Source organism: Maylandia zebra, linkage group LG4, assembly GCF_041146795.1.
Source record: "Maylandia zebra isolate NMK-2024a linkage group LG4, Mzebra_GT3a, whole genome shotgun sequence".
In the NCBI taxonomy this organism is placed as follows: Eukaryota; Metazoa; Chordata; class Actinopteri; order Cichliformes; family Cichlidae; genus Maylandia; species Maylandia zebra.
In genome coordinates, this window is record NC_135170.1 from 37,155,025 (window position 1) to 37,179,967 (window position 24,943).

Below are 24,943 nucleotides of genomic sequence, written 5' to 3' on the forward strand. Positions count from 1 at the left end.
AAGTCCAGACCTCCCTCTCCCCAGTCACCTTGTCGTTCCCAGGGTTAGAAAGATATCGTCTCTCCAGCGTGTCCTGGGTCTTCCCCGGGGACTTCTCCCAGTGGGACATGCCTGGAACACCTCACCCAGGAGGCATCCTTGTCAGATGCCCAAACCACCCCAACTGGCTCCTTTCGAGCAGGCTAAGCTCCTCACCTGATCTCTAAGGGAGGCCAGCCCCCTTTCAGAGGAAGCGCATTGTATCCGCTCACTCTACACCATGAAGGACAGGTACAGCATCCAGATCACTAATCCGTCTGCCGATCTCCCCTAAGCAAGACCCAGTGATGAAACCAAACCAGAAAAACGCCATTCTGAATACTACATCAGGCGCAATGGTTAGCACTGTTGTGAGGTTCCTAGTTTGTATCCCAGCTTGAGCATGTTCTCTGGGTTCCTCTCACAGTCCAAACACCTGCTTGTCTGTTAGACCTGTGACAGACAGGAGTACAGCTGGGATAGGCTCCACCCCCCCATGCCCTTTGTCTGGATGGACAGATGATGTAAACAGTTCATGGTAGGCCAGAGTGAGGTTTTTAAATTGACTATTATGAGATATGCACAATCGCGGCAAAATCAGTTTAAAATTTTAGCTTGGAGCCGCAGTTAGCAGCTACATGCAGCCTTTTATTGCCTCGCCCCCTATCACAGCTGGAATAGGCTCCAGCACCCCCGCAACCCTGAAAAGGATAAGCAGAAGCGAATGGATGGATGTTATGGGATGTCTTTCAATATGAAACTGGCTGCAATTAGTCCACATCAGCTCAAAACCACAAGAATCATCACCTGTACAAACCAGTGTCACGGCAAAACATGTAATAGCCTTGCCAGTCCACTGTGTGCAGTTCACACTTTGGTTCTCCAAAACTTGAAACGGACACGCCTGCAGAAGTAGCATTACCAGATAGAAAATATAGTTAAATCCATGAAGACAGTGGCAAAACAATAACCAAAAACGCACATACCGGTAGGTCCACGGTCCTTAAATGCTGGAAACGATCTAGCTGTATTTTCATGTAAATGCGTTAATGTCTATTTAAACACACACTCGTGATTAGCTTCATTTTGGCCTGAAATTAAAATCTCCCTCTGCTGCACGCATGTCCTCAGGCAAAGCATGAAACGTGATATCATGTTCCCATCTAACACCTGTTCATGTTACCTGTGGTGACTCACCTGAGCCCTAATCCAGGAAGCAGATTCATTAAAACAGAGTTTAAAAACAAACTCTGCTGGTCTCAGTTCAGCAACCAGAGTCGTAGGTTCACCCTGAGTGACAGACCGCCATCATCAGTGGAGCTCAGATACCAGGATACTGTTGTGATCGCAGAATGAATAAGTTTGATTCAAATCCGTCTATGGTCACCTTCAAGATCAGATGAAGCTGAATCCTGACCTTTGACCTTAAATCTAACAATCTGATCAGGTCATTGACGGCAACAGACTCAACATCTGTTCAAGACAGCTGAACAGCCTCGTGGCAAATGCTACGCTAATGTTTCTACTGTCATCTAATGCCAGCTTCACTCAGAGCAGTTAAAGGTCAGAGGTCAGCCACAGTTTCACATCGATAAACCTATAGTGTGAAGAGAAATGTTTTTGGTTACAAACGTGAAGAAGAGTTCACCGATCTGAGTCATCACCTGTTACCATGGTAATATTAGCAAACTCAGTTTTAGCTGAACTTGCTTCCTATAAAAGGACTCTGGGCTCTGACTGGCTACAGAGGAAGCAGACAGCAGTGGGCGGGGTTTAAATGTTTATTGATTATTACCATCAGGATGGAAAACAAAACAAAAGAAAAATATTAAAAACAAAACAAAAAAAACCCAGCTGTGATGACATGACAGGAAGGAAGTGTCAGGGGGCGGGGTTTCAGGGCACCAGCAGTCCGTTTCAGCCAACAGGAGGATGGGGAGAGAGGCGGAGCTAAACTGAAGGTCTGTCATTGCCTAGGAACAGTACGCCTCTGGCCAATCAAAACAGGGGAGGGACTGGCTCAAGCCAGGGTTGGGGCGGAGCCAAAGGGCGTGGTTAAAGAACGTCATCACTCTCGGCCGTGTGGAGCTGCGTGTCGTCGGCGTCCGTCATGATGCTGCTGTCCTGACTGTCGTCCACCTCGGCTGCTGGAGGGAGACAGGTTAGACCTTTTTTTTTTTTTTTTTTACAAATAAACTCTGAATAAGCTGACAACAGAATTCAATAAGTAACGTTTCCAGAAGAACGTGAAAGATCAAAATGAATCTGGATAATGTGTGTGTGCTAAAATAATGAACGGTTAGAAAGACATCAGCACATTTCAAACTAGTGACTGCAGAAGCAGAAGGCTTCCGCTCCTGCTGCTCTGCTCTCACTTGGCTGCGTTCAGCCACGCTTCCCTCGTTGCTCATCGGTTCCCGGCTCACTGACACGCTCTGTTCAACATCCCATCTTGAGCCGTGCAGTAGTTACTCATCTCTTATATTTATTTATCAATCACAGCTAGCTTGGTGTGGCTTGTGTTACAGTTCATTGTCAAATGCTTCATGTCAAAATGTGTGTAAACAATCGTGTTGCTAGGCACCCGTCGGGCCGCAGCAGCAGTTTTTCATTTCTGTGGGGTGGAAATGACGTCCTCGATGCTTCCAGGTACAAGTGTTTTCTTTCGCGTTTGATCCACACACTCCAAAATTCAGTATTTGTCAGAAAGCCCTGAAATATTTTATTTTAACAGAGATACAGAATCTTTAACCCTTGACGGACACACCGGCGTGTCCGCGTCACATGGCAACGCAGCCTCACCAAGTCTCCCGTTTCCACTTGTGTTGAAAATTCAAACTGTAAACCTGACTTGGTGTTGATTGGCCGAGTAAAACCAGAGTTACGGGGAAAAACAAGATTTTCTAAGGACAATACTCGGACATGGGCCCAGGTGGACAACAGGAGGAGGGATACACCTGCAGGTGTCAGGGCTGTGACCTGCCCTGCTGCCCTGTAATGGACAGGAACGACTTTTTGGCACAAATCAGTTGTGTGGCGTCCTATTGTGACAGCTTCTGTAACGGGTTTAAATACATGCGTGGCCAAGGCCCTTGCTGCGTTTTTACATCAAGTTTATTGTTTGCAAGATTTCTACACACATTTTAAATTTACGTTTGTAATTCTGGAAATGATGTTAAACACGTTTACAGTTTTCTGCTGTGAAAACATGTTTGTTCTGTGAAGTGGTGCCGAACACAGTGATTCTACAGAAGAATCAAACCCAGGACCACAGACGGTAAAACGCCATCAACTAAACATGTGTGGGGACTACTTCCTCTCTGCATATGACATCACCAAACAGTGGCAACAGTGCGTACCTTCGTCCTCAGGCAGGTATCTCTTGTCGATGGCTTCCTTGATCTGGTTGTTGGCTCCTTTAGGGTCCAGGTCCATCGCCCAGCTGAAGTTCATCAGAGCCAGGTGAGTCTGCCCCAGCTTCTTATACACCTGAGGCACAGGTGTAACAGTCATCAGAACATTTATTCATCACTCAGGAAATTACGGGCTTACAGTTGCTCCAAGGATTGCTCTGACTAGCTGCTTAATTTCTCTGCACACCTGAACAGCTTTCAGTGATGACAGCGTTTCTGATGACAAAAAGAGGTCAAAGGTCACACTTACCTTTCCAATGAGGAAGTAAACCAGCGACTCTTTAGGAACAATCTGCTTCAGCTCCTCCAATTCCTGCAGAGCCGCCTGCACACACACACACACACACACACACACACAGATCAGAGAGGCAGACAGCACAACAGTACAAGCGTCTAACAGCAGGGGGCGCTGTCTAAGTGGCGTGTGGCCTCCTGCTGTTGTCTGAGGTTTTCATGCTCCTTTTTTCCCTGCTCGTTTACATTGCAGTGAATGCTGCTGTCGCTCCCTTTCTGATGCCGTCAACCAATGAGAACTCAGCGTGCAGTCCACGCATCATGCATAGAAGAAGCCACATGTGACCACGATGGAGAAACATCAAAGCTCCTTTAAAATTAATCTGAGGTCAGACGCATGCGAACGTGGATGCTAAACCGCAGACTGCATCTGTCTCAGCCGCACGGTCGCTGAACCGGCCCGCCTGCAGTCCAGACCTCTGGCCAGCTGACAACATCTGGAGCATCATGTAAGCAACAACAGGACGAAGCAGAGCCAGGACTGCTGAACAGCTGGAATCCTCCATCACAGGATGGAGGATTCCTCTCCAACATCACAGACTGATGTTAGAGAGGAAACACGGAGCTGTCCTACCTGCCCAGAGCATCCTTGTCAGATGCCCGAACCACCTCAGCTGGCTCCTTTTGATGTGGAGGAGCAGCGGTTCCCTCCCGGATGGCTGAACTTCTCATCCCATCTCTAAATGAGAGTCCAGCCACCCTTCAGAGGAAGCTCATTTCCACCGCTTGTATCCACGATCTCGTTCTTTCCATCATGACCTACAGCTTGTGACCATAGGTGAGGATAAGGACGTAGATACACTCAGCTCTCTGTTCACCACGACAGACCGGTATAGCGTCCGCGTCACTGCAGTACTAATCCATCTGTGGTTCTCCCGCTCCCTTCTATCAAACCCCAAGAGCCTGAGATACTTAAACTCCCCCACCTGGAGCAGGAGCTGTCCCTGAGTGGGCGCTGCACCCTTTCCTGGCTGAGGACCGTGCTGATTCTCATTCACGAGCTCATCAATTTATTAAAAGGATTCATTTTCTCAGTTTTAACATTTGAAATGTTTTTATGTTTCTGTATGAATAACATGACTTCACACAAGGTCATGCTTTATGTAATCTGATTACAGAACAGGGTTAGAACAGAAGAGTATTGATCAGGGAGTCACTGGCTCTGGGTTTTAATCCACAGAGCACTTTATGATGTCACACAGTTTCCTTCCGGTCAGCTTTCAGACCCTCAGTGTGTTTTCACACCAGCCGATTACATTCATCACAGTCAGTTCTGACAAGTATTGATTACCTTGTACTTGTCGTTGGCGAACAGGATGGAGGCTCTGTGGAACTTGCAGAGTGGGTTTTTGGGGTCGATACCGATCGCTCGGTTCAATGTTTCTAAGGCTGCATCAGACTTCTTCAGAGCATGCTGCACCTGCGTGCGCGCGCGCACACACACACACACACACACACACACACACACACACACACACACACACACACACACACACACACACACACACACACACACACACACACACACACACACACACACACACACACACACACACACCAGAGGGTCAGTGCTACGAGCTAACAGCTCATCTGTTGCAGTCATTGCACTTCATTAGTCTCTGCCCCAAACCAAAATGGAGGATGCTGTAAAGCGGCTCATGGTGTCGTGACATCCCTTTCACACAGAAATCTTGTAAACATCTAAAAAATTGGAACTGTAACGGTTCATTCTGCACGTGCTCAGGTGCGCCTCCAGTGGGCGTGTGAAAACTTACCACTCCAATGTGGCAGAGCAGCACAGAGCTCTGAGGGTTGATGCTCAGGGCTTTCTTAAAGTGGATCTCAGCCAAGTTAAACTTCTCCTGTTTGTAGTAAATCATTCCCAGACCATACCTGCGCGCGCACACACACACACAATGAAGAAGATTAAAAACGATCATTACGGGTTTTTAAAAAAAAAAAAAAAATTGGTGTCAGTGTCTATGGCTACGTTCACACTGCAGGTCTTAATGCTCAATTCCGATTTTTTGATCAAATCCGATTTTTTTGTCTCCTCGTTCACACTACAAATAAAATGCGACAGCAAACGCGCTCTAGTGTGAACGCTCAAAGCGGCCCGCATGCGCAAAAGAAGATGTCACACACAACGCGCTCTGTTTAGACCAAGAACAAACAGTATTGTTTGACTGATGGCCGTTAATATAAAGACTTCGGACTTTACGTTTCCCAATTTTTGCTTTAAGTTATTTTGTTATTTACATAATAATGTAAATAACCTAATAATGATCCTTATTGCTGTTTAAGAGAGGAGCGGTGCTTCAAAGGATAGTTACAGATTTCTGTCAGAATCTGCAGATTATACAGTACAAATAAAATGTTTACGTTGTCTTCCCAACAGTTTCACTGACATCTACACTGGATGGCTAGGAAGCGTTCGCGATGTCTTCTCGGGCGCTGATAATTGGCTTCAGTCTTGTGTCGGTGACGTAAAAGGCGGATTTAATGCGACTTGACCGTTCAAACAGCAGTCGCTTTCTAAAACATCGGATATGTATCGGATTCAGTACCACATACGAAAGTGACCCAGATCGGATTTGAAAATATCGGATTTGCGCCGTTCACACTGTCATAGCATGATCGGATATGGGTCGCATAGGGTCAAAAAAATCGGATTTGATGCGCTTTCGCCTGCAGTGTGAACGTAGCCTATGAGTGTGGAGCAGGAGTGCGGCCCACAGACAGCCCACTATGGTGTTCAAGAAATATCTGCGTTTTTTTTAAATGATGAAGAAAAAGCTGCTGTGACAATAAAAACACGTTGTGTTACCTCACTGAGTAAGACTGTCGTTTAACTGTAGTCGTAAGAAAAAGAAAAATATCTGCGTGTGTTTGTGGTGAGCAGCAGGTCAAAGTTCATCATGTTCAGGCCTGTGGACCTGTGCGCACACAAAAACTTTGTATACAGTTGATTTTATGTAACAGTCAACACTGAACTGTAACTTTACTCTTTTACTCTGTGTTTTCATAACTTCTAACACGAGGTTTAAGTTTGAGACCTTTTGTGCTCCACTCTGGAAAACGACGACGGTGTAGGTTCTGCTTTCAGCAGTAAAGCTGCTCACATTCTCACTGGTTTATTCCCACATGTCTCTCTGCGTACCTTGTCTGTACCACTACACTTGCTGTCTCAGCATCTGCTTGTTTCTAAAGAGGCTACACCTATCAGGGAGAGCAGGGCCCCGTGGTGGAACCTTTATACATGTACTGTCAGTGGGCGTGGTCAATGTGGAGGCGGTATCAGTGTACCAGGCATTGTAGTGTCTGTTGTTGACTCTTATGGCGTTCCTGAAGCAGGCGAGCGCTCGGTCCAGCTCCTCTGTCAGAACGAACTCGTGACCCAGCAGAGTGTACGCATACGCGAAGCCCGGGTCCACCTGAGACGGGTACAGAGAGGGAGGGGCATCAGCTGACTCAGAACACAAAACCATTTCTGTACAGGTGAGGTGGCCCCAGCTGACCAGAGACCTTCTTCCCAGAATCAGTGCTTGTAACCGTGGCATACCTGGATGGCTCTCTGGAAGAACTTGATGGCGATGTCGTGCTCTCTCTGCAGGCTGAAACAGTTTCCTGCTACACACCAGGCCTGTAGACACACACACACAGTACATGTGTCTCAGTGTCACACAATCAGTGGGTTTCTGACCTGGACAGGTGAGCTCCTTACCTCGGGACAGTTCTTGTCCATGTCGGTCAGGTCTTTGGACAGCGCCGACAGGGCGACGTCTTTCTGCAGGTGCCACAGCGTGGTCGAGTAAATCTCCATCCCCTCCACTCTGTACGACTCGATCCTGCGCACCTCGCTGAACATACGCTCCGCCTACAAACACACATTGTCATGACAACGGACAAGCACCAGCAGTATCCAAATGAGGCTTCACCTGGACTGGAGGCAGTCTGCAGGTGCGCCATGAGATGACCGCAAAGACACCGCCCCCTTCCTTATTTTTTCCCTCCCCATGTCTGTGACACAGATACGTTTCAGATAAAACTGAGTCCAGTGCCAGCGGTGCTAGTACAACCAATCTGAACACACCTGCGCTGTGTGCAAAGGTAACCGCCCCTGCTGTTAAATCACGATGAGACCACGTCAGCACGTCACACCACCATCTAAAGACAAAGTGAGGTGGTCTGAAAAATTGACGGAGACATTTCTACAGTCAGACGTGGTGGTGTGACGGTCTGGGGCTGCTGCAGCACCTGGACCACTCTCTGCCAGAATGTCCAGCCATCAGTTCACACCCTGAAGCTCAAGAGCACTTGGGCAGCAGGATGGTGATCTGAAACACACCAGCAACTCCACCTCTGATTGGCTCTCCAAAGAATCTGAACTCAAACAATCGGTCACTGACAGTCATCAGGTCAGGGAAGTTACTTTTGCACAGCACTGTGTATAGGTGAGTCGCAACCAATGTTCCCTCTGATGTTTCATGTGTCTGAACACACAAACTCCCTGAGCGGACACTTGGACCACAGTGAGCAACAGCAGACGTGTGACATGGTTTATTAAAATAATCAAATTACAGCATTTACATTTATATTAGACTACTTTTAATTAACTGCTTTAGCCCACTTACAATGAAAATTAAAAAAAAACAAATCTTGTTCATGACCTGTAGCATGTTAACACTATTGGAAGTAAAAAATAACTCCAATTTTGAAAACACAACTTTCCTTTTCTTTTTTTTTCTTTTTTTTTTTTTTATAAAGCTCTGACTTGTATTGTGAGTCTGTGGTCTGGGAGAGAGTCTGTAACTCTGTCTGCAAAATACAGTAAATAATGACCAATGTTGGGCAATTAATTATGTAGTTACTTCTTCAAAAAAGTAACTGAGTTATACAAACAACGAAGTTTTTTGCAGCTGTTTACCTGAAAATACAGCCAAGGCGTTTTTTCAACAAACATTTCAAACTATTTACAGAACAATCAGCTGTTCTGCATCAAATCTGATGCCACACAAATTACTTGTGCCGCTCCAAAAATAATTTCTGTCCACTATGAGATGAAGGAGAACAACAGCCTGATACCTGCAGGCCTGTGTGCGTTACCTGTGTGTACTCGGCCAGCTCGAAGTAGCCCTTGCCGATGTGCGTGAGGACCCAGCCGGTGTTGTAGTGCTGGGGGGGCAGCGAGGTCAGGATGTTTATGGCTTCTCTACAATTGTACGAGCACAGCGCCAGGTAGCCCCGTCCCAGTTCCCGCAGCAACGCCATTATGCTGTCTGAAAACATAACAGGTGCGTCACATAAACTGTACTTACTGCATTGATTACAGCAGCCCTGGAGGAGGCGGAGCCTGGAGGCGTACCTGCGGCGGCCCTCTGGTACTGTGGGATCTTTGTCTCAGGTAGACTCAGGCTGGGATCCAGTCTCAGGATGTCCAGGCTCTCGTTCAGGTTGGTGCTGTTGGACGTCTTCGCCGATTTACACTTCGTCTTCCTGTTCGGGATCTTTGTCGGGAACTTCATCTTCAGCTTCTTACTGTTCTCCTGTAGAGAGGAGAAGGACAGTCAGGAGGAAGGCTGGAGGCACCAAACGGGTGCTACTACAGCATGTAGTGGTTAGATTTAACTTACTACTACAGTGAGTACTACAGTGAGTACCTTGGCAGTAGAGCTGGCGCTTGTAAACAATCTGGAGCTTCTTCTGGGCTGAACATTTGGCGGCCCCGACATGCTGGGACTGAGGACCTGAGGAGAGCCACTGAGACACAGACAGGTGATCAGAGGTGGACACACTGGTACCTGCAAGTCCATCAGAGGTGGTAAAGTGAAATTACGAGTCATCATATACAATTTTCAGCTTCTCATCTTCCTCCTGAAGATCACCTAAAGAAGATCAAAGCAGCTGAAGGGTCGACACGTTTGGATCATCGGGCAGTCGGAACTGATCCCTGCTGTGCAGCAGGTCCTGTGATTGGCTGCCATAGTTACCTGCTGTGAGGTGCAGAGGTCTGCGATTGGTTGAAGGGGATGGGGAGAACGTCTCTGCTGTTACCGCTCTGACTGAAGACAGACTTGGACTGACTGATCCTGGAAACAGCCTGAGACGGAGAGACAGGTACAGGTGAGCAGAGGAAGAGGGGTGGATATCATCCTACGGCTAGGGACTGTTTGTGTTTCTCAAAGGGAATGATGTAACTTCCTGTGAGGTGAACAGGAAGTGTTTAACCTGTACTAGCCTTGTTGTGAACATTACTGGGGTCAAGAAGAAAAACTGAAACATGTCATTGTTGTCATTTATTTCAGAACCACTGAGTTAGGATTAAGGTCAAAGGTGTTGACAGGAAGTCCCTTATTTTGAAATGCAGTGTTAAGTGCGAGCCATTTGATGATGTTATGAAGGTTACGTGTGAAGTATGACAGTAATGTGCTTCTTGTTTGTCACATCTCTGTTATTATTCAAAGCTTTGACATAGCTGACTGGTGACCAGCAGGGGGCGACTCCTGTCTGTTACATGAGCAAACATCTTCCTGATTGGCTCTTTTCAGCTCCAGAACTCAAAGGTGAAATCACAGACACTCCTGTCTGTTTGTGTGTGTCTGTGCTGTTACCTTCTTGCTGGGGGCTGTAGTTTGTGTTTCCATAGTGGATGAATAGTTCTGTAGATATGTGGGGTCTCCTGGGCTGGGATCCAAGGGCAGGATGCCAAAGCTACACATACACACACAGTTTGTAAACACACTTCCAGCTGCAAAGGTAAGACTCCAACTCACCTGTGCAGGTGTTGTACTCACCTTGGCGTTAGTGGGCTGAGGGCTGCAGGACCTCCAAGTAAACTCCGCCCACTCTTGGGCTTGTTCTGTTTAGCTAAAAGTGAGCCAGCTGACGCCATAGAAACCGTGTTCCCCAATAAGGAGCCGGTGTCTGGAGAGATGAGGGAGGAGTCGATGTAGGAGACGGACAAATCAGACGCCAGCTTTCCGTTTGACGATTCCAGATTCAGACGATTCAACTCCTAAAAAACAAAAACGCTGTCAGCTGCTCATGGGTCAAAGCTCAAACAGCCGCACTGCAGGTGCATTTGTGTTGCTCACCAGCGTGTCCTGTGGCGTCTCCATGAGGGCGGTGTCTAATCTATGGGAGGAGTTCTGGGCAGGGCTTACAGATGGTGGAGGTGGGGCAATGGAGCAGTTCTGTAGCGAGGACAACCTGAACACCTGATCTGGGTCTGGTTTCTCTCCTAAAACACAAAGCATCAAGTGTAATTGAAGTCACGTGGAGCCTGACAGTGCTCATGACTCCACAGGAGGATGTGTGCGTTACCTAGGTGACAGAGGTTCTGGAAAGGCGACCAGAGGAACGGGTTGAGAGTTAGACTCCTCTGAAAACACTCGGCACCTTTGGCAACACGATCTGTCTTACTGCTCACAGAGAGAGAGAGAGAGAGAGACAGGTGAGTCAGCAGAGCATCCTCACCTGTGGAGCGCAGGTGAGTTTGGTTCTTACCAGTAAATGTGCCCCAGTAAAGATAGCGTGAAAGAGGCGGAGTCTCCAAACTCTGTGATGATGTCATCCTGACTCTTCTGTTTGTTCAGCACACCACCAATCAGAACCTGCTCTCCTTCCGCCAGCCTGAGAGACAAAGAGGCGGGGTCAGAGAGGCGGGGTCCGAATGGACTCTATTTCCTGAAGTTTATCATTTCTGACTACTTTTACATTTACCTCTGTGTGTGTGTGTGTGTGTGTGGCCATGTGTTCTTACTTGCTGAGCTCCACGCAGCACTTTGCCAGCAGGAATCGAACCTGTGGCGTGGAGCAACTGTGAGCCTTCAGCAGCCGGTAGGCTTTGTAGGGCTTCCCCGAGCGATAATAACATGTGGCCAACAGATAAAGCGCCTCCTCTGACCTCACTGACACACACAGGTGAGACACACGGGTGAAAAACAGGTACTGACAGGAGTGTATGTGGACACACAGACAGGTGTTACCTTCAGCGTAGAGCCTCTCTGCGAGGAAAACAGCGTCCAGGTAGGCGTAGTGGTTCAGAGCCTGCCACACTGCAGCCTGACAGAGACAGATAAGTGAGGCGCAGCTGGGAGGGGCAAGTCATCTTACAACAGGTCACATGATAAACTGTCGGGGTCCACAGCAATGCGCTGGCCTCAGGTGTGCCCGACATTCATTTGACTCTTTATGAGCTCATTGGTACCAGAGGCACTGAATCGAAGAGTCACGTCATCACTGCCACGGTGGATCACGGAGCTCGCTGAAGTTAGCTTCCTGAAGTTAGCCACGTATGCTAGATGAGCATACCACATAACATTAACTTGTCGGCCACGCTGGACATGTAATAATCCTGAAACAGTGAAAAACCTGCTAAACATGTAGATGTAGCTAGGGCTGGGTGATATGGCTTAAAATCCATATCGCGGTATAATTTGAAGCATATGCGGTAACAATACATGTTGCATATATTCTTTTCTTCTGTATAACGTATTTTACACACTATAAGGCACAATTAAAATCCTTTCTCAAAAATTGACAGTGCGCCTTTTCTATGAATTCTGGCTGTGCTTACTGACCTTGAACCGAATTTATGTGGTACACGGCGCTTTAAAATCTGTCAAAAATGTTTCAGTCCAACTTTGGTAAGCTACGAAGCCGCACGGCTTGAGGGATTGTCGGAGCATTACGGCTGCCGTAGTCAGGTCCCAAAGTCACACAAATACTGCGGCATCACTGAGAGTTAAAAACTGTCTAAATTCTTCCATCTTTAATAAAATGATCAGCGTTGCTGCTTTACCAGGTATCCATGAAAACAGAATTTATTACATTTAACGGAGTTAGAAGTTAGCTCGCTAGTTTCCACCTAAGCATGATATAGCATGTTCTGACTGAGAGATTAATAAAAAAAATTCAAACGTACAGTTTTGCTGTCACTTCCAACATAAAGTAAGACAGAAAATTAAACAGCAGTGATGTTTGTAGGTTTACTGAAGTTGGGCTAGCTGGTATATAATGATGTGCTACGTGATCGCTAGCAAAACAGTTAGGTTAGCATAACATAAACAGAGTGAAGCTGGAGGATGAACGCTAACTTTTTTCCATTCGATAAAATTTAGCGTGAGGGTTCCTGCTGGTCAGGAACAAATGCAATCGCATGGCAGGATGCTGTAAACGGACCAGAACAACTGAGATAATCCATCCACAATACGAGGTTAGTCATTAATATACTGCAACAACATGGGAACAGAGCAGCTGCAGAGAATTCGGCATTAATGAATCAATGGTATGGAGCAGATGATGTTGTTTGCAGACGCTGCAATGCTTTCGACCAAAACAGGCGCAGCTCGATGACACCATCAACATACGCTATCGCGTATATAGTCAAACTCTCTACCGTTGGCCAAATTTATATGGTTTCTACCGTATACGTTTATACCGCCCACGCCTAGATGTAGCTAAAGTAAATAAACAAGTGTAAATAGGCTGTCGCAACAAGCATCTTGCTCACTATGTGGAGCAAGACTTTGTTCAGTGATGCTGTGGAGTGTATCCCTGCCCGACTTCATGTCACACAATTTTCACCACGTTACCGACAAACCCTCAAATGACAGTGGACGAGATATGAATTTTCATGCTTATCAGTCTTTTGTGTCACGATAACAAACCTCAGTTACCGGGTCAAGTGTCCACGCTCATTGCTCAGGTACTTATTTACCTGATTGTATGTTTTTATTTCAAGAAGTTAACTAGGGTTGGAAAAAAAAAAAGATTTCCTGATTCAAATCGATTTTAACTTGAATAACGCACTATCGAAGAATTAAATCCTGACATCGATTTTTAAATATAAATGTGTTTGAAACTCCAGAATCAGCTTAAAGCTCACAAAAGAAAGACCAGGTCAACGATTCCACTAAAACGTGGAAACACGTTCACCTGACGGCACGGACACGGCGCTGAAAGCCGACGCCTCACAGGTTTCGTCTCCGACCAAGATAGCCTCCCGTGTCCCCCAGCTCTGTGGAGTGTTTTATACAGGCCTGTATCAGGGTCAAATTCAAGCACCTTTTAAGGTTCATTTTCAAGCACATTACCAAAAAAAAAAAAATAGATGTTTCACGTCACATCACCTCAGTAAGACCATGTGAAATTTAAAGCAAAACACCCTCGGCTTAAACACCTTTGTTAAAAAGCAACTCAAAACACACATTTAGCTTAAAATTAAGATGTGGAAATACGAACAAATTAACTTGTTAGAGATATTCATCTCCTGTTGGAAACAACAACCCAACAAAACAAGAGACCTGTACCAAACACCACAAAATAACACACAGTCAGGCCAGATGAAAAAGTCTTCTCAACAAATACTGATGCTTCTTTACTGTGTGACACTCAACATAAAACTGTAAGATGTTTAACTACACTGCTGTGTGTATTATTGTTGAAGTCCTAAATGATCACCTTGAAAGTGTTTGTGCTAATAACATCATGTATAGTAAACAGGCAGGGAGAAAAGCTCTGACTGGGAGGGGCTGTGGACACATGACTCACTCAGTTCATTCGACATAGGAGACTTTAAGAATGCACGAGCATCGAAAACCTGTTCATTTAATCTATCATCTGTAATATTAATATGTACAGCCATCATGTATCATCTCCCTTAAATAAGCAGGCAGCCTTAAAGTATGAAACATATGTGTCTCCTGATAGTGCCCAAAGGCCTCAGTGTGAGCTTGTTTCATGTGTAGGTGCTCACAATAAACACGTTTTGAATGAAGGCCGGGGAACTTCGGGAGCACAAAAACGTGTCAACTCTGTGCACGTATGAATCGTATTACCATTGTTTCCCCCTGAGGTGTTGCCAAAGACACAGAGTTACATAAATCACCATAACTAACTGCGTAGCGCTGCTGTATTGCATCACACTCAGTGCACTTCAATCATTTGTCCAGTGAGTTTAATAGCTAGCAAAAAAATAATAATAACTTTAAAAATTAGCATGCGTAATGTAATACTCAAACACTCATTAAAACGGGGCAACCTGGAGTAATGTTAGTGCACCCACCCATGTTGGGGGGGGGGGGGCAAACTGACATGCAGAGGTGCAAGCAGCCCCAGGCGGACAAACTTGCGACTGATTTTATGTCTCTATGTGATAAGAAAAGTATTCAGACAGTTATTTGTGTTGAATGAAAAACAGTTTGCAGCTGTTTTAAGCACCACAACCGAAATCTTTAAACCTTGAAAAGACATTAAAGTCCACGAATTTTCAAGGGTTTCAAGCACCTGCATGAACCCTGTTCGTAAACTGTTGATGATGAGTCTGCACATTCAGTGAGAAACTGAGATTACCCATAATGCATCACTGAACGACACAGGAAATCTTTTCTGCCTGTGGATATAACTGAACTCCCTCCACCTAACACACAGCTCACAGTGCAGCAGCAACAGCCTTTTGCAGTAAAATAACAAAGTTTCCAGGTTAGAGTAAAATCTTGATCGTGTATATTTCACCTCTGTAATATTTATAACTGAGCTATTTCTTATATTTTGTAAACTTTATAAAATATTGTCATTTGTCTGTTACTGTTATTGTCCTGAAGCGACTGTAAACTAGGGTTGGGCGATTGGAAGAATCTATCGATTATCAGCCTATTGCCCATCGTTTTGATTTATTTGCCCATGAGTAAGTTTGCCAATAATGATGGCGCTAATAGATCCTATCAACAGAAAAAACAGCCCCCTCCTCAGAGAGCGCCAAATCCTTGTTGACAGAGCTGCAGAAGCTGCTGATAGCCTAGCATTCTCAGCCGGATGGTGAACACGCACATGCTCATGCCAGTTAGTCTTTGTCTTTTATCCTGTCTTCCTTCTCTCACCCCAACCAGTCTCTGTATCTATGAAGCGCCTTGAGGCGACTTTTGTTGTGATTTGGCGCTATATAAATAACATTGAATTGAATTGAAAGTAGAGCTGGGCGATATAAGATTTTTTCATATCACGATATGTTTTTTTCATTTCAGGCAATAACGATATCTATCACGATATATTCAAATTCAAATTTTATTTGTCACACACACACAACCATACACAGTATGACATGGGGGTGAAATGCTTGTAGCTGTACAATGCCCGACCATTAAATGACAGAAGAAAAGTTCTACAATATTTACAATTTACTACAAAAATTTACAAATTAACTTAGGAATTTACAGTAAAGAATGTGCAAATAGCAGAAGAGATTATAAAGATAAGGATTATAAATTATAGGAATTATAGGATTATAGGAAATGTGTGGTGGTGCGTGTGGTGACGTGTGTGAGAGTCCAGTCTTATAGTGACGTGTTTGGGAGAGTCCAGTCCTACACCTGGTTCAGGCCCCGAATAGCCTGGGGGAAGAAGCTCCTCTTCATTCTCTCCGTTTTGGCCTTAAGGGAGCGGAAGCGCTTCCCAGACCTCAACAGTGAGAAGAGTCCATTGTTGGGATGGGAGAGGTCCATCATAATCTTCCTAGCTTTGGACTTGCACCGCTTGGTGTAGATGGACAGCAGGTCAGGGAGCTCTGATTGAATGATGCGTTCTGCCGAGCGCACCACCCTTTGCAGATCTCGTCTATCCTGCTTGGTGCTGTTCCCAAACCAGGTGCAGATGTTTGACGTCAGGACGCTCTCGATGGTGCAGGAGTAGAAGTTCTTGAGCACCTTCAGTGGCAGATGGAAGTCTCTAAGTCTTCTGAGGAAGAAGAGACGCTGACGGGCTTTCTTAACCAGGGTGTTGATGTGACAGGACCATGACAGGTCCTGAGTGATGTGGACACCCAGGTATCGGAAACTGTCCACTCTCTCCACTGGCGTGCCACTGATGATGAGGGGTTTGTAATTCCTCGCCTGCTTTGTAGTGAAGTCCACGATCAGCTCCTTAGTCTTGCTGATGTTTAGGAGGAGGTTATTCTCCTGGCACCAGGTCTCCAGGTTCCTAATCTCCTCCAGGTAGGCCGTCTCGATGTTGTCGGAGATCAGGCCCACAACAGCAGTGTCGTCAGCAAACTTGACAATGGAGGTGGTGTCGGATGTGGCTACACAGTCATAAGTGTACAGTGAGTACAGCAGGGGGCTTAAAACACAGCCCTGAGGCACTCCAGTGCTGAGTGAGATGGAGGAGACTTGTTTCCCACCCTCACTGTTGGGGTCTGTCTGTGAGGAAGTTGAGGATCCACTGACACAGTGATGAGCTGAGTCCTAGATCCGTCAACTTGGTGAAAAGCTTAGAGGGAATTATTGTGTTGAATGCTGAACTGTAGTCCACGAACAGCATCCTAACATAATTCCCTCTGCCAGTGTCCAGGTGACTCAGGGATGTGTGGAGCAGGTGAGATATGGCATCGTCTGTGGAACGATTAGTCCGGTAAGCAAACTGAAGTGAGTCGATGGTGGGAGGAAGTGAAGAAGTGATGTGATCTCTCATCAGTCTTTCAAAACACTTCATCACAATTGAAGTCAGTGCTACTGGACGGTAGTCATTGTGGCAAGCGGGCTGTTGTTTCTTTGGAACAGGGACAATAATGGACCGTTTGAAGCACGTGGGAACCACAGCTTGGGCCAGGGAGAGGTTGAAGATCTCCGTGAACACCGGTGCTAGTTGATCAGCGCAGGCTCTAAGGACCCGGCCAGGGATTGCATCTGGTCCTGCTGCCTTCCTGGTGTTCACCCTCCTGAAGGTGTTCCTCACGGCATGCTCTGTGATGACGAATGCAATTTCTTCACTGGTGCACTCCGAGCGCGCGCAGCCGTTTGTTGTTTTAATTGCTGCGGCGTCGAAGCGAGCATAAAACGTGTTCAGCTCATCAGCCAGTGAAGCATCTGCATTCATCATTGAAGAAGCTGGTCGTTTATAGTCCGTTATAGTCCGCAGTCCTTTCCACAGGCTCCTAGAGTCGCACTGTCGTAGCTGTGACTCTAGTTTTTCCCCGTAGCTCCGCTTTGCCTTTCGGACCGCGCTGCGCACGTTGTAGGACGCAGCCTTGTATAGGTCCATATTACCGGAGACAAGCCCTTCATTGTAGGCAGCGGTGCGTGATCTCAGAGCGTCGCGGATGTTTTTATCCACCCACGGCTTCTGGTTGGGAAACGTTCGGATGATAGTTCTTTCTGCTGTGTCGTCCGCTAGTTTCCCGATAAATCCCACAACCGCTTCCGTAAACATGTTGATGTCATCAGAGCTGCGCCGAAACATGTCACAGTCTGCGTCATCCAGTGCGTCCTGCAGCGCGGCCACCGATTGGTCCGTCCAGCGAGCGACCTCCCTCCTGATTGGTGGTTGCTGCTTTAGCCTTTGTTTGTAAGCAGGTATGAGGAAGATGGCGGAATGGTCCGATTTTCCAAATGCCGGCAGGGGTTGAGCCTTGTAACAGTTCTTGAACGGGGTGTAGCAGTGGTCTAATGTCCTCGTGCCCCGGGTGGGGCAGTTGATGTGCTGGTGAAGGTTGTGAAATCTCCGTTTGAGATTCACTCTGTTAAAATCTCCCATAACAATGAGTGCGGCATCTCGGTGAAGTGTTTGTTGATGTGTGAGAGCCTCATGTAGCTCACATAAGGCAGTGTCCGAGTCCGCGTGAGGCGGAATGTAAACAGTGCAGGCAATGATCGCAGTGAATTCCCGAGGGAGATAGAAAGGGCGACGCTTAACGATCAAAAGCTCCAGATTGGGCGAGCAAGAGCGTGTGAGTGGGGAGATGTTTGTGCTGTCGCACCATCTGTTGTTCACCATCAAACACACTCCACCACCTCTTTTCTTCCCCGACTCCATTGTCCTGTCCATGCGGTAAACCGAAAAGAACCCCGTCGGCTGCACGGCGTGGTCTGGTATCGCTGGGTTCAGCCAAATAACTATATTTGTAAGATTTAAATGTGCCGTTGCTCACAAGTAATTTCCCATAATAAGTTCAACAGGGTAGATGTACTTAAGGAACATGAGACTTTTTCAGATAAATAAAGGCAAATATTGCAAACTACACAAAAGGCAGCCGCTAAAGCATTTAAGTTTCAAAATAGAACAAATGAAACAGACTAAATTGTCAATTCCACTTAGAACCAAAATATTAATTCTAAAAATAAATCTTAGTTTGTTTTACAGAAGAACAGACAAAACTGACTAACTTTTGTCAATATCAAATAAACTGAGAACTAAAAGGAAATCCTCAATCTCTCCTTGTTGTATAGCTGAGCTTTTCAAACAGTTTTAACAGTTACTTTAGTCTGACAAAAGCCGAATGACGAATTAGCGCTTCCAGTCAGAGACTGAGGCTACGTCCACACGTACACGGGTATTTTTGAAAACGGAGATTTTCCGTTTTCATTTTAAAAAATAATCCCGTCCACACATAAAGGCAGAAATGAAGGAAAACGCTGCTATGAACATGCCAAAGCAGCAGGTGGAGCTAGATTCCTAACCGTGCAGAAATGTTGGCCAATCAGAAGTCTAGAAGCCTCGGTGGGAAAAAGTAAACAAAGCTGGGGCATAGAAGCAGAACCGAGCCGTATGTGTGGAGGGACAGTAACTGTGTGTATATGTAAGCATTTAAACACTGCAGAGAGTAGAATTAACAGTAACAGTATTGTAGAAATTCATTTCACCGAAACAATAACGTGGCGCACAGTGTGACGTCAAAAAATGCGCACACCTTTGACGTTGCGTTTTCTCCGTTTTTCTAGTCCACACGTAAATGCAAAAACGGAGTTTTAGAAAATATCCACCCTGGCCGGAGTTTTTAAAAATCTTCGTTTTCAGTGACCAAAAACGCCGTTTACGTGTGGACTAAAGGTGCAAACGCATAGAAAAATCTGCGTTTTCAAGAATGCCCGGGTACGTGTGGACGTAGCGCATGCACCAGTTTATTGTATTTCCAGACTTGCTTTCGGCACATTTACAGTGCACGCTACTCTGTTTTTTGTCAGACTTGAAATAGCCGAAATACCTTCACACTACGGAACTTCTATGGCTCTTCCGTTCGACAATCTCTCCGGCGTTGGAACCATCATGTTTTCTCTTCGGTAACGCTCGGTTGATTTTTCTAGTCTGCACACTCATTTCCTCCATTACCCGGGCGGTACGGTGGCTGGCTGCTTCCCAAACAAATACACATGTGGTTTGGCACTTGTGCTGTACGTAACAAGTCACGTGACATGACGCTGCGGCTGTGATTGGTTCGGCTCTGCGCTACTTAATTTGGATTGGCTGTTCTTTTTTTTTTTTTTTTCAAAGAGGAGAAGAGCGGCGAGGTCTATTGCGATAGTTTAATTTTTCTATCGAGAAAAAGTTATATCGCGATACATATCGTTATCGTTCTATCGCCCAGCTCTAATTGAAAGTTAGCCGCGTTTGAGAGCTTTGCTTGCACTAGGGCTGGGCCATATTATACCGTTCACGGTAATACCGGTATAATGTTAGGCAACGATAGGAAAATGAAATATCGCGATAGAATGGGAGTAAAACACGCATGCGCAGTGCCTTTGTTTTCATACGCACATGGCCGATTGTTGAGTGAAACAGATGAACCAGAATTCGTTTGTAAAAATGGTGCAACTTCAGTGATGTGGAACTGGTTTGGTGTTTGTCCGTCAGATACACGACAAAGCACATTTTTTTGCAGAACATGCAAGCAGCCGTCGTTATTGTCGTATTTGTCGGACTAAGATGCTCTTAAATCTGGGAGTAATCTGGGTCCTAAACTCCATATATTTCAGGTCAAACGAACACTGCAGCATCACTGAGAGTTAAAAACTGTCTAAATTCTTTCATCTTTAATACGATCAGCATTGCTGCTTAACCAGGTGTAACTATGAAGTTTAACTTCCAGGCATCCATGAAAACAAAATTTATTACATTTAACGGAGTTAGGAGCTAGCAGGAAGCTAGCGGAAGTTAGCTCGCTAGTTTCGCTAGTTACCTAAGCATGATATAGCATGTTCTGACTGAGAGATTTCTGAAAAAATTCAAACGTACAGCTCTGCTATCACTTCCAACATAAATGAAGACAGGAAACTAAACAGCAGTGACGTTTGTAGGGTTACTGAAGTTGGGCTAGCTGGTATATAATGATGTGCTACGTGATCGCTAGTGACACAGCTATGTTAGCATAACATAAACAGTGAATCTGGAGGACGAACACTAACACTTTTCCACTTATAAAAGTTAACGTTAAGGTTCCTGATAATTAGAGACAAATGCAATCGCATGGCAGGATGCTGTAAACGGACCAAACTTCAGTCAGGAGAACTGAGATAATCCATCCACAATACAAGGTTAGTCATTAATATACTGCAACAACATGGGAATAGAGCAGCTGCCAGAGAATTCAACATTAATGAATCAATGGTACAGAAGTGGAGGAAGCAAGAAGAATGAGTTTAATAAAGTTTGATTTATCTGACTGCTTTGTTTCGCTTAATGTGCCTTATAATCCCGTGCACCTTATGGTCCGAAAAATACGTACTGCACACTGCAGCTTAATGTTGCAAAGCACCTCTTTTTAACTTCAGTGGATATTATACATGGTTATGCTCAGGATATGTCAGACCATTTCTACTGGAAATGCCTTTTGGTTAAACTTTAAGCAAGGAATTTGCATTTGCACTGTTACATTTTTATAAAGCTTCAATGTACATAAAAACCAGCTTCTTGTTTAAGTGAAAATAAATGGAAGGTTGTCTTTTTGCGCTAGTAATGTTGTGGAGTTGTATTTTGTCTCGCATCAATTATATCGTTATCGCAAATTTTCAAATATATATCGTGATAAATATTTTTGGCCATATCGCCCTGCTCTAGCTTGCACTATACGTCTGCACAAGCAGCACACCGCTTTGGTTACATCCTTAGGTTTACGTCTTTCATCCCAAATAAGCGACATTATGACAAAGACGATTAACAACTAACCTATCAGGACCGGACTGAGCTACAATCCCTGAAATGTCTCTGTCAACGTATTCCAGGCAGTTTGTCCAAAGTTTGTTCATTCTGCGCTTCAGATGGGTTGAGAGCGTTACAAATTTTAGTCGCGTCAACACCGGATTAACGTGTTAACGCTGACAGACCAAATTTTTTGGGAAATTAGTTTGTCCATGTTTGGTCTTCACATCAGTCCGTGCATGATTACATTGCTCCGCCCATCTTAATGACTGCGCATCCAAGAAATATGATCATCATCATCATCATGACATTTGTGACTGAGTCCCAAACCGAATCTGAGTCGGGACCTTTGAATCAGTTGTCGAAATCAGTGATGATCCCAGACCTGAGTCGACGTAGCTCAGTTGTGATTGATGACAGCGACTCTGAGGTGAACTGCCGAGTACAGCGCTGCTGTAAGTTTCTCTTCTCCTCACGGCCATATATGAGACTTCTTTTAAAGTGGATCTATCTCAGTGGCACTTAGGAAAATAAACTCTCGTGATGTGAGAACGTAATCAAACTGTTGATCAGAGGGAAATTAGTTTAAAGACACTACAGTCTAATGTTATCTGGCATGAGCTCGAGTCTGTCTTGCTTTGTTCACAGAAATAGGTTTCTAAACCAGCGGGGCCTGCGAAGCGCAGACCCAACAGACATCATGCTGTTGTTCAGCCATGTCTCAAACGCTCGCATGTCTGATCTGCCGACCGTAACTCAATGCGACAATGTTGAGATTAAATACATTCCTGTAGGATTTCTTATGTTAGAGCCCCAACTACAGTCCAGGAGTGAGGCTTAAGGTGAGGAGGAAGATCAGAGTTCAGAATCCAGAGCTCAAGGGCTCCAATAGGCATGACCCTCCAACTGCCCACCCTACCAAAGCCAGGTCAGGATAGGCTGAGCCACAGAGCGTGGAAGGACCACACCTGTCCTAACAGTAGGAGCCTGAGTGAGAAAAAGGAAATGATGTCAGAAAACATCAATGAAAAGTCAAGACAAGCCGAGGCTCTGAAGATGAGGACGCCGCTGAAAAGGAGGTGGGAGGAGTTAGAGTGTGGAGATTTGGGCCGTTTGAAGTTGGAAAAAGAAGCAAAGCCGCTCATTTCCATAGAGACAGCAGCGTTCTCACCACTTACGACACAACGGCACGCAGTGACATCATAAATGTATTTGCCCACTTCACTGTAACAATGCAACGACAGCAAGCAGAGCAGAAAACATCCAACTTCAGTCACCGGCCCTCGTTACCAGACACACAGCTGCATAGATGTGTCTCACATCACCTCCACATGTGGAGACACGGACGAGCTTCTGTAAGCCTACTGTTTCCACACACACGTTGGTGTATCTGTGCAGCTTCTCAGATTGATTTTGCATTAAATCTGCATTATTTAGCCAGAACTCCTGGCTCAGTTTGCTGTGAGAAACAGATCTCCTCCCACACTCAGCTATAATCAGTGTATTTCAACAGTAAACACAAAGTTATTGATCAAACGCTGGTATTGTTCATTAGAAAGCTGAACGACTACCAGCAGTACAGGTTTACCTGACTGTAAACAGTTTTTGACTCCAGGTTAAAATAAAGGCTGTGTCACCTGTACCTGCTCACAGCGATCCATACATAATCAATAGCCAATACCGTAGTTAGATCAACACTCTGTGTGCTGCCATTGGTCAGCACTCCAAACACACACCTGAGAGCATCATGTGAGACAGGACGTGTTTATGCCAGACTGTTATCGATGGGTCAAACTCAGGAAAGTTATTGATCAATACGCTGATCGATCACTGCAGCAGTTCCGTTACTGACGTCACTTCACTTTAACTCTGCAGTCACAGTTTACCCGAGTGAGATCACAAACACACCTGTGAGGAGACATTACCCATCAGTCCGCGGCTGACATGGCAGCTAACAGCTAACGGCGGTTCATGTTACCGGGCAGTTAGCTGCCATTAGCCTGTGTTAGCTGTGAGAGTCTAACGGCCGCGGGATACCTTCATCTGTTCTCTGATCTGCGATCAGACTCTGACATTAACAGACCCCGAAGGAACGGATTTGATCGTTTTATGAACTTTAAAGCAGAGTTCCTCCTCACTGAAGCTCCATTGAGTGCTAGCAACTGCGTTAGCTGCTAACCGAGTCATGCTAACACAGAACTCCATATGAAATCCAACAGTTTCTCTCGGCACTCTCACCTGCACACATCTTAAACTCCGTGATATACTTAAGAACATCGGGTCCTGTTCTATGACAAATACTGCTCACAGTCAGTGATCCACCCACAGTTGGTTCCGGTGAAATACTGACTTTAAAGAGTGTCTGTTCGCTCTCCGCGGGTCATTTCCCCTCAGCCGGACTCAGGCCTCTTCAGATGGACCTGCTCGGATTCCGGATTTATTTTAAAATTAGACAGTGTTCGTTTTTTGGATCTGAGCCCAAAAGATGTGCGGAACAAAACGAATCATGAAATATCAAATAAACTGACCAATTTCCCCTTTAATTAGATCGGAAATACCTGGAATCTTAATCTGACAAATCTTTAAAAGGTGTCTGGCATGACATATCTCAGCTGTACCGGGTGTAAATTAACAGCTCTGCGTGACCCGAACGGGCCGTGACAGAAGGTACTAACGACCACCAATAATCGCAGAAAACTCTCTCTGTGCCGTCAGCGGGCCTCTGTAGGGCCTGCGGCCGAGGAACAGCGCTCTCACCACGGATTGCGCCCGCCGCTAAGGCCGGGCGCAGAGACAGGCACAAACTTCATACATGCTCCGCTCCCCACGCGTGACAACGAGCCAAAGATGTGTTTTCATACCTGGACAGGTTCCTGCAGCACCGTCATCCCGCTCTGAGACTCCTTCTGTCCGGTCCGGGGGTCTCTTTTCTCTCCGCTCTTTCTTCACTTGAGACTCAGGAGGAGCTGCAGCCGAACATTTGAACATACCGACCGTTAGCAACCGAGTACCGCCGAAGATACCCGAGGAGGGAAAATGCCGCGACGGACATGAGCGACTGTCAAACGGAGAAAGCCGATGTATCTCCTGCGCCCTCTGGTGGTAAAACGTATTACAGCGGTGTTCAGTGTTCTGTCGCTTCCTGGTGCTCAGACTTGTTAGTAGCAACAGCAGACTGGCTGACATGAAGTCGTGAGCCATTTACAATGGCGGTTTTAAATAACTGGCGGTTGTGGTCTTGGGCAGATTGACTATCTTTGGGGAAGATCCTGAACCCAGAGTTTCTCCTAATACATCCATCAATGTCTCCA

General features: G+C 45.8%; 1 protein-coding gene across 2 annotated transcripts; it reads right to left on the reverse strand.

The window, feature by feature from the left end:
• Nucleotides 1-1,785: 1,785 nt before the first annotated feature.
• cdc27 (cell division cycle 27) lies at nt 1,786-24,664 on the reverse strand. Of its 2 annotated transcripts, none has more exons than XM_023153723.3 (20): nt 24,494-24,664; nt 11,714-11,789; nt 11,488-11,635; nt 11,232-11,357; nt 11,049-11,146; nt 10,820-10,965; nt 10,520-10,740; nt 10,337-10,436; nt 9,716-9,825; nt 9,386-9,485; nt 9,091-9,271; nt 8,832-9,004; nt 7,450-7,602; nt 7,288-7,368; nt 7,032-7,159; nt 5,501-5,618; nt 5,017-5,145; nt 3,682-3,756; nt 3,378-3,507; nt 1,786-2,162 (listed from the first exon to the last, which is right to left on the reverse strand). In XM_023153723.3, the coding sequence occupies exons 1-20, from the start codon at nt 24,518-24,520 to the stop codon at nt 2,074-2,076; spliced, it is 2,409 nt and encodes an 802-aa protein (XP_023009491.1). In that variant the 5' UTR covers nt 24,521-24,664; the 3' UTR covers nt 1,786-2,073. The 2 variants fall into 2 exon arrangements, with proteins under 2 accessions (XP_023009491.1, XP_014265823.1); XM_014410337.4 differs by having other exon boundaries at nt 1,786-2,165; nt 24,494-24,661.
• Between the last annotated feature and the right edge of the window lie 279 nt (nt 24,665-24,943).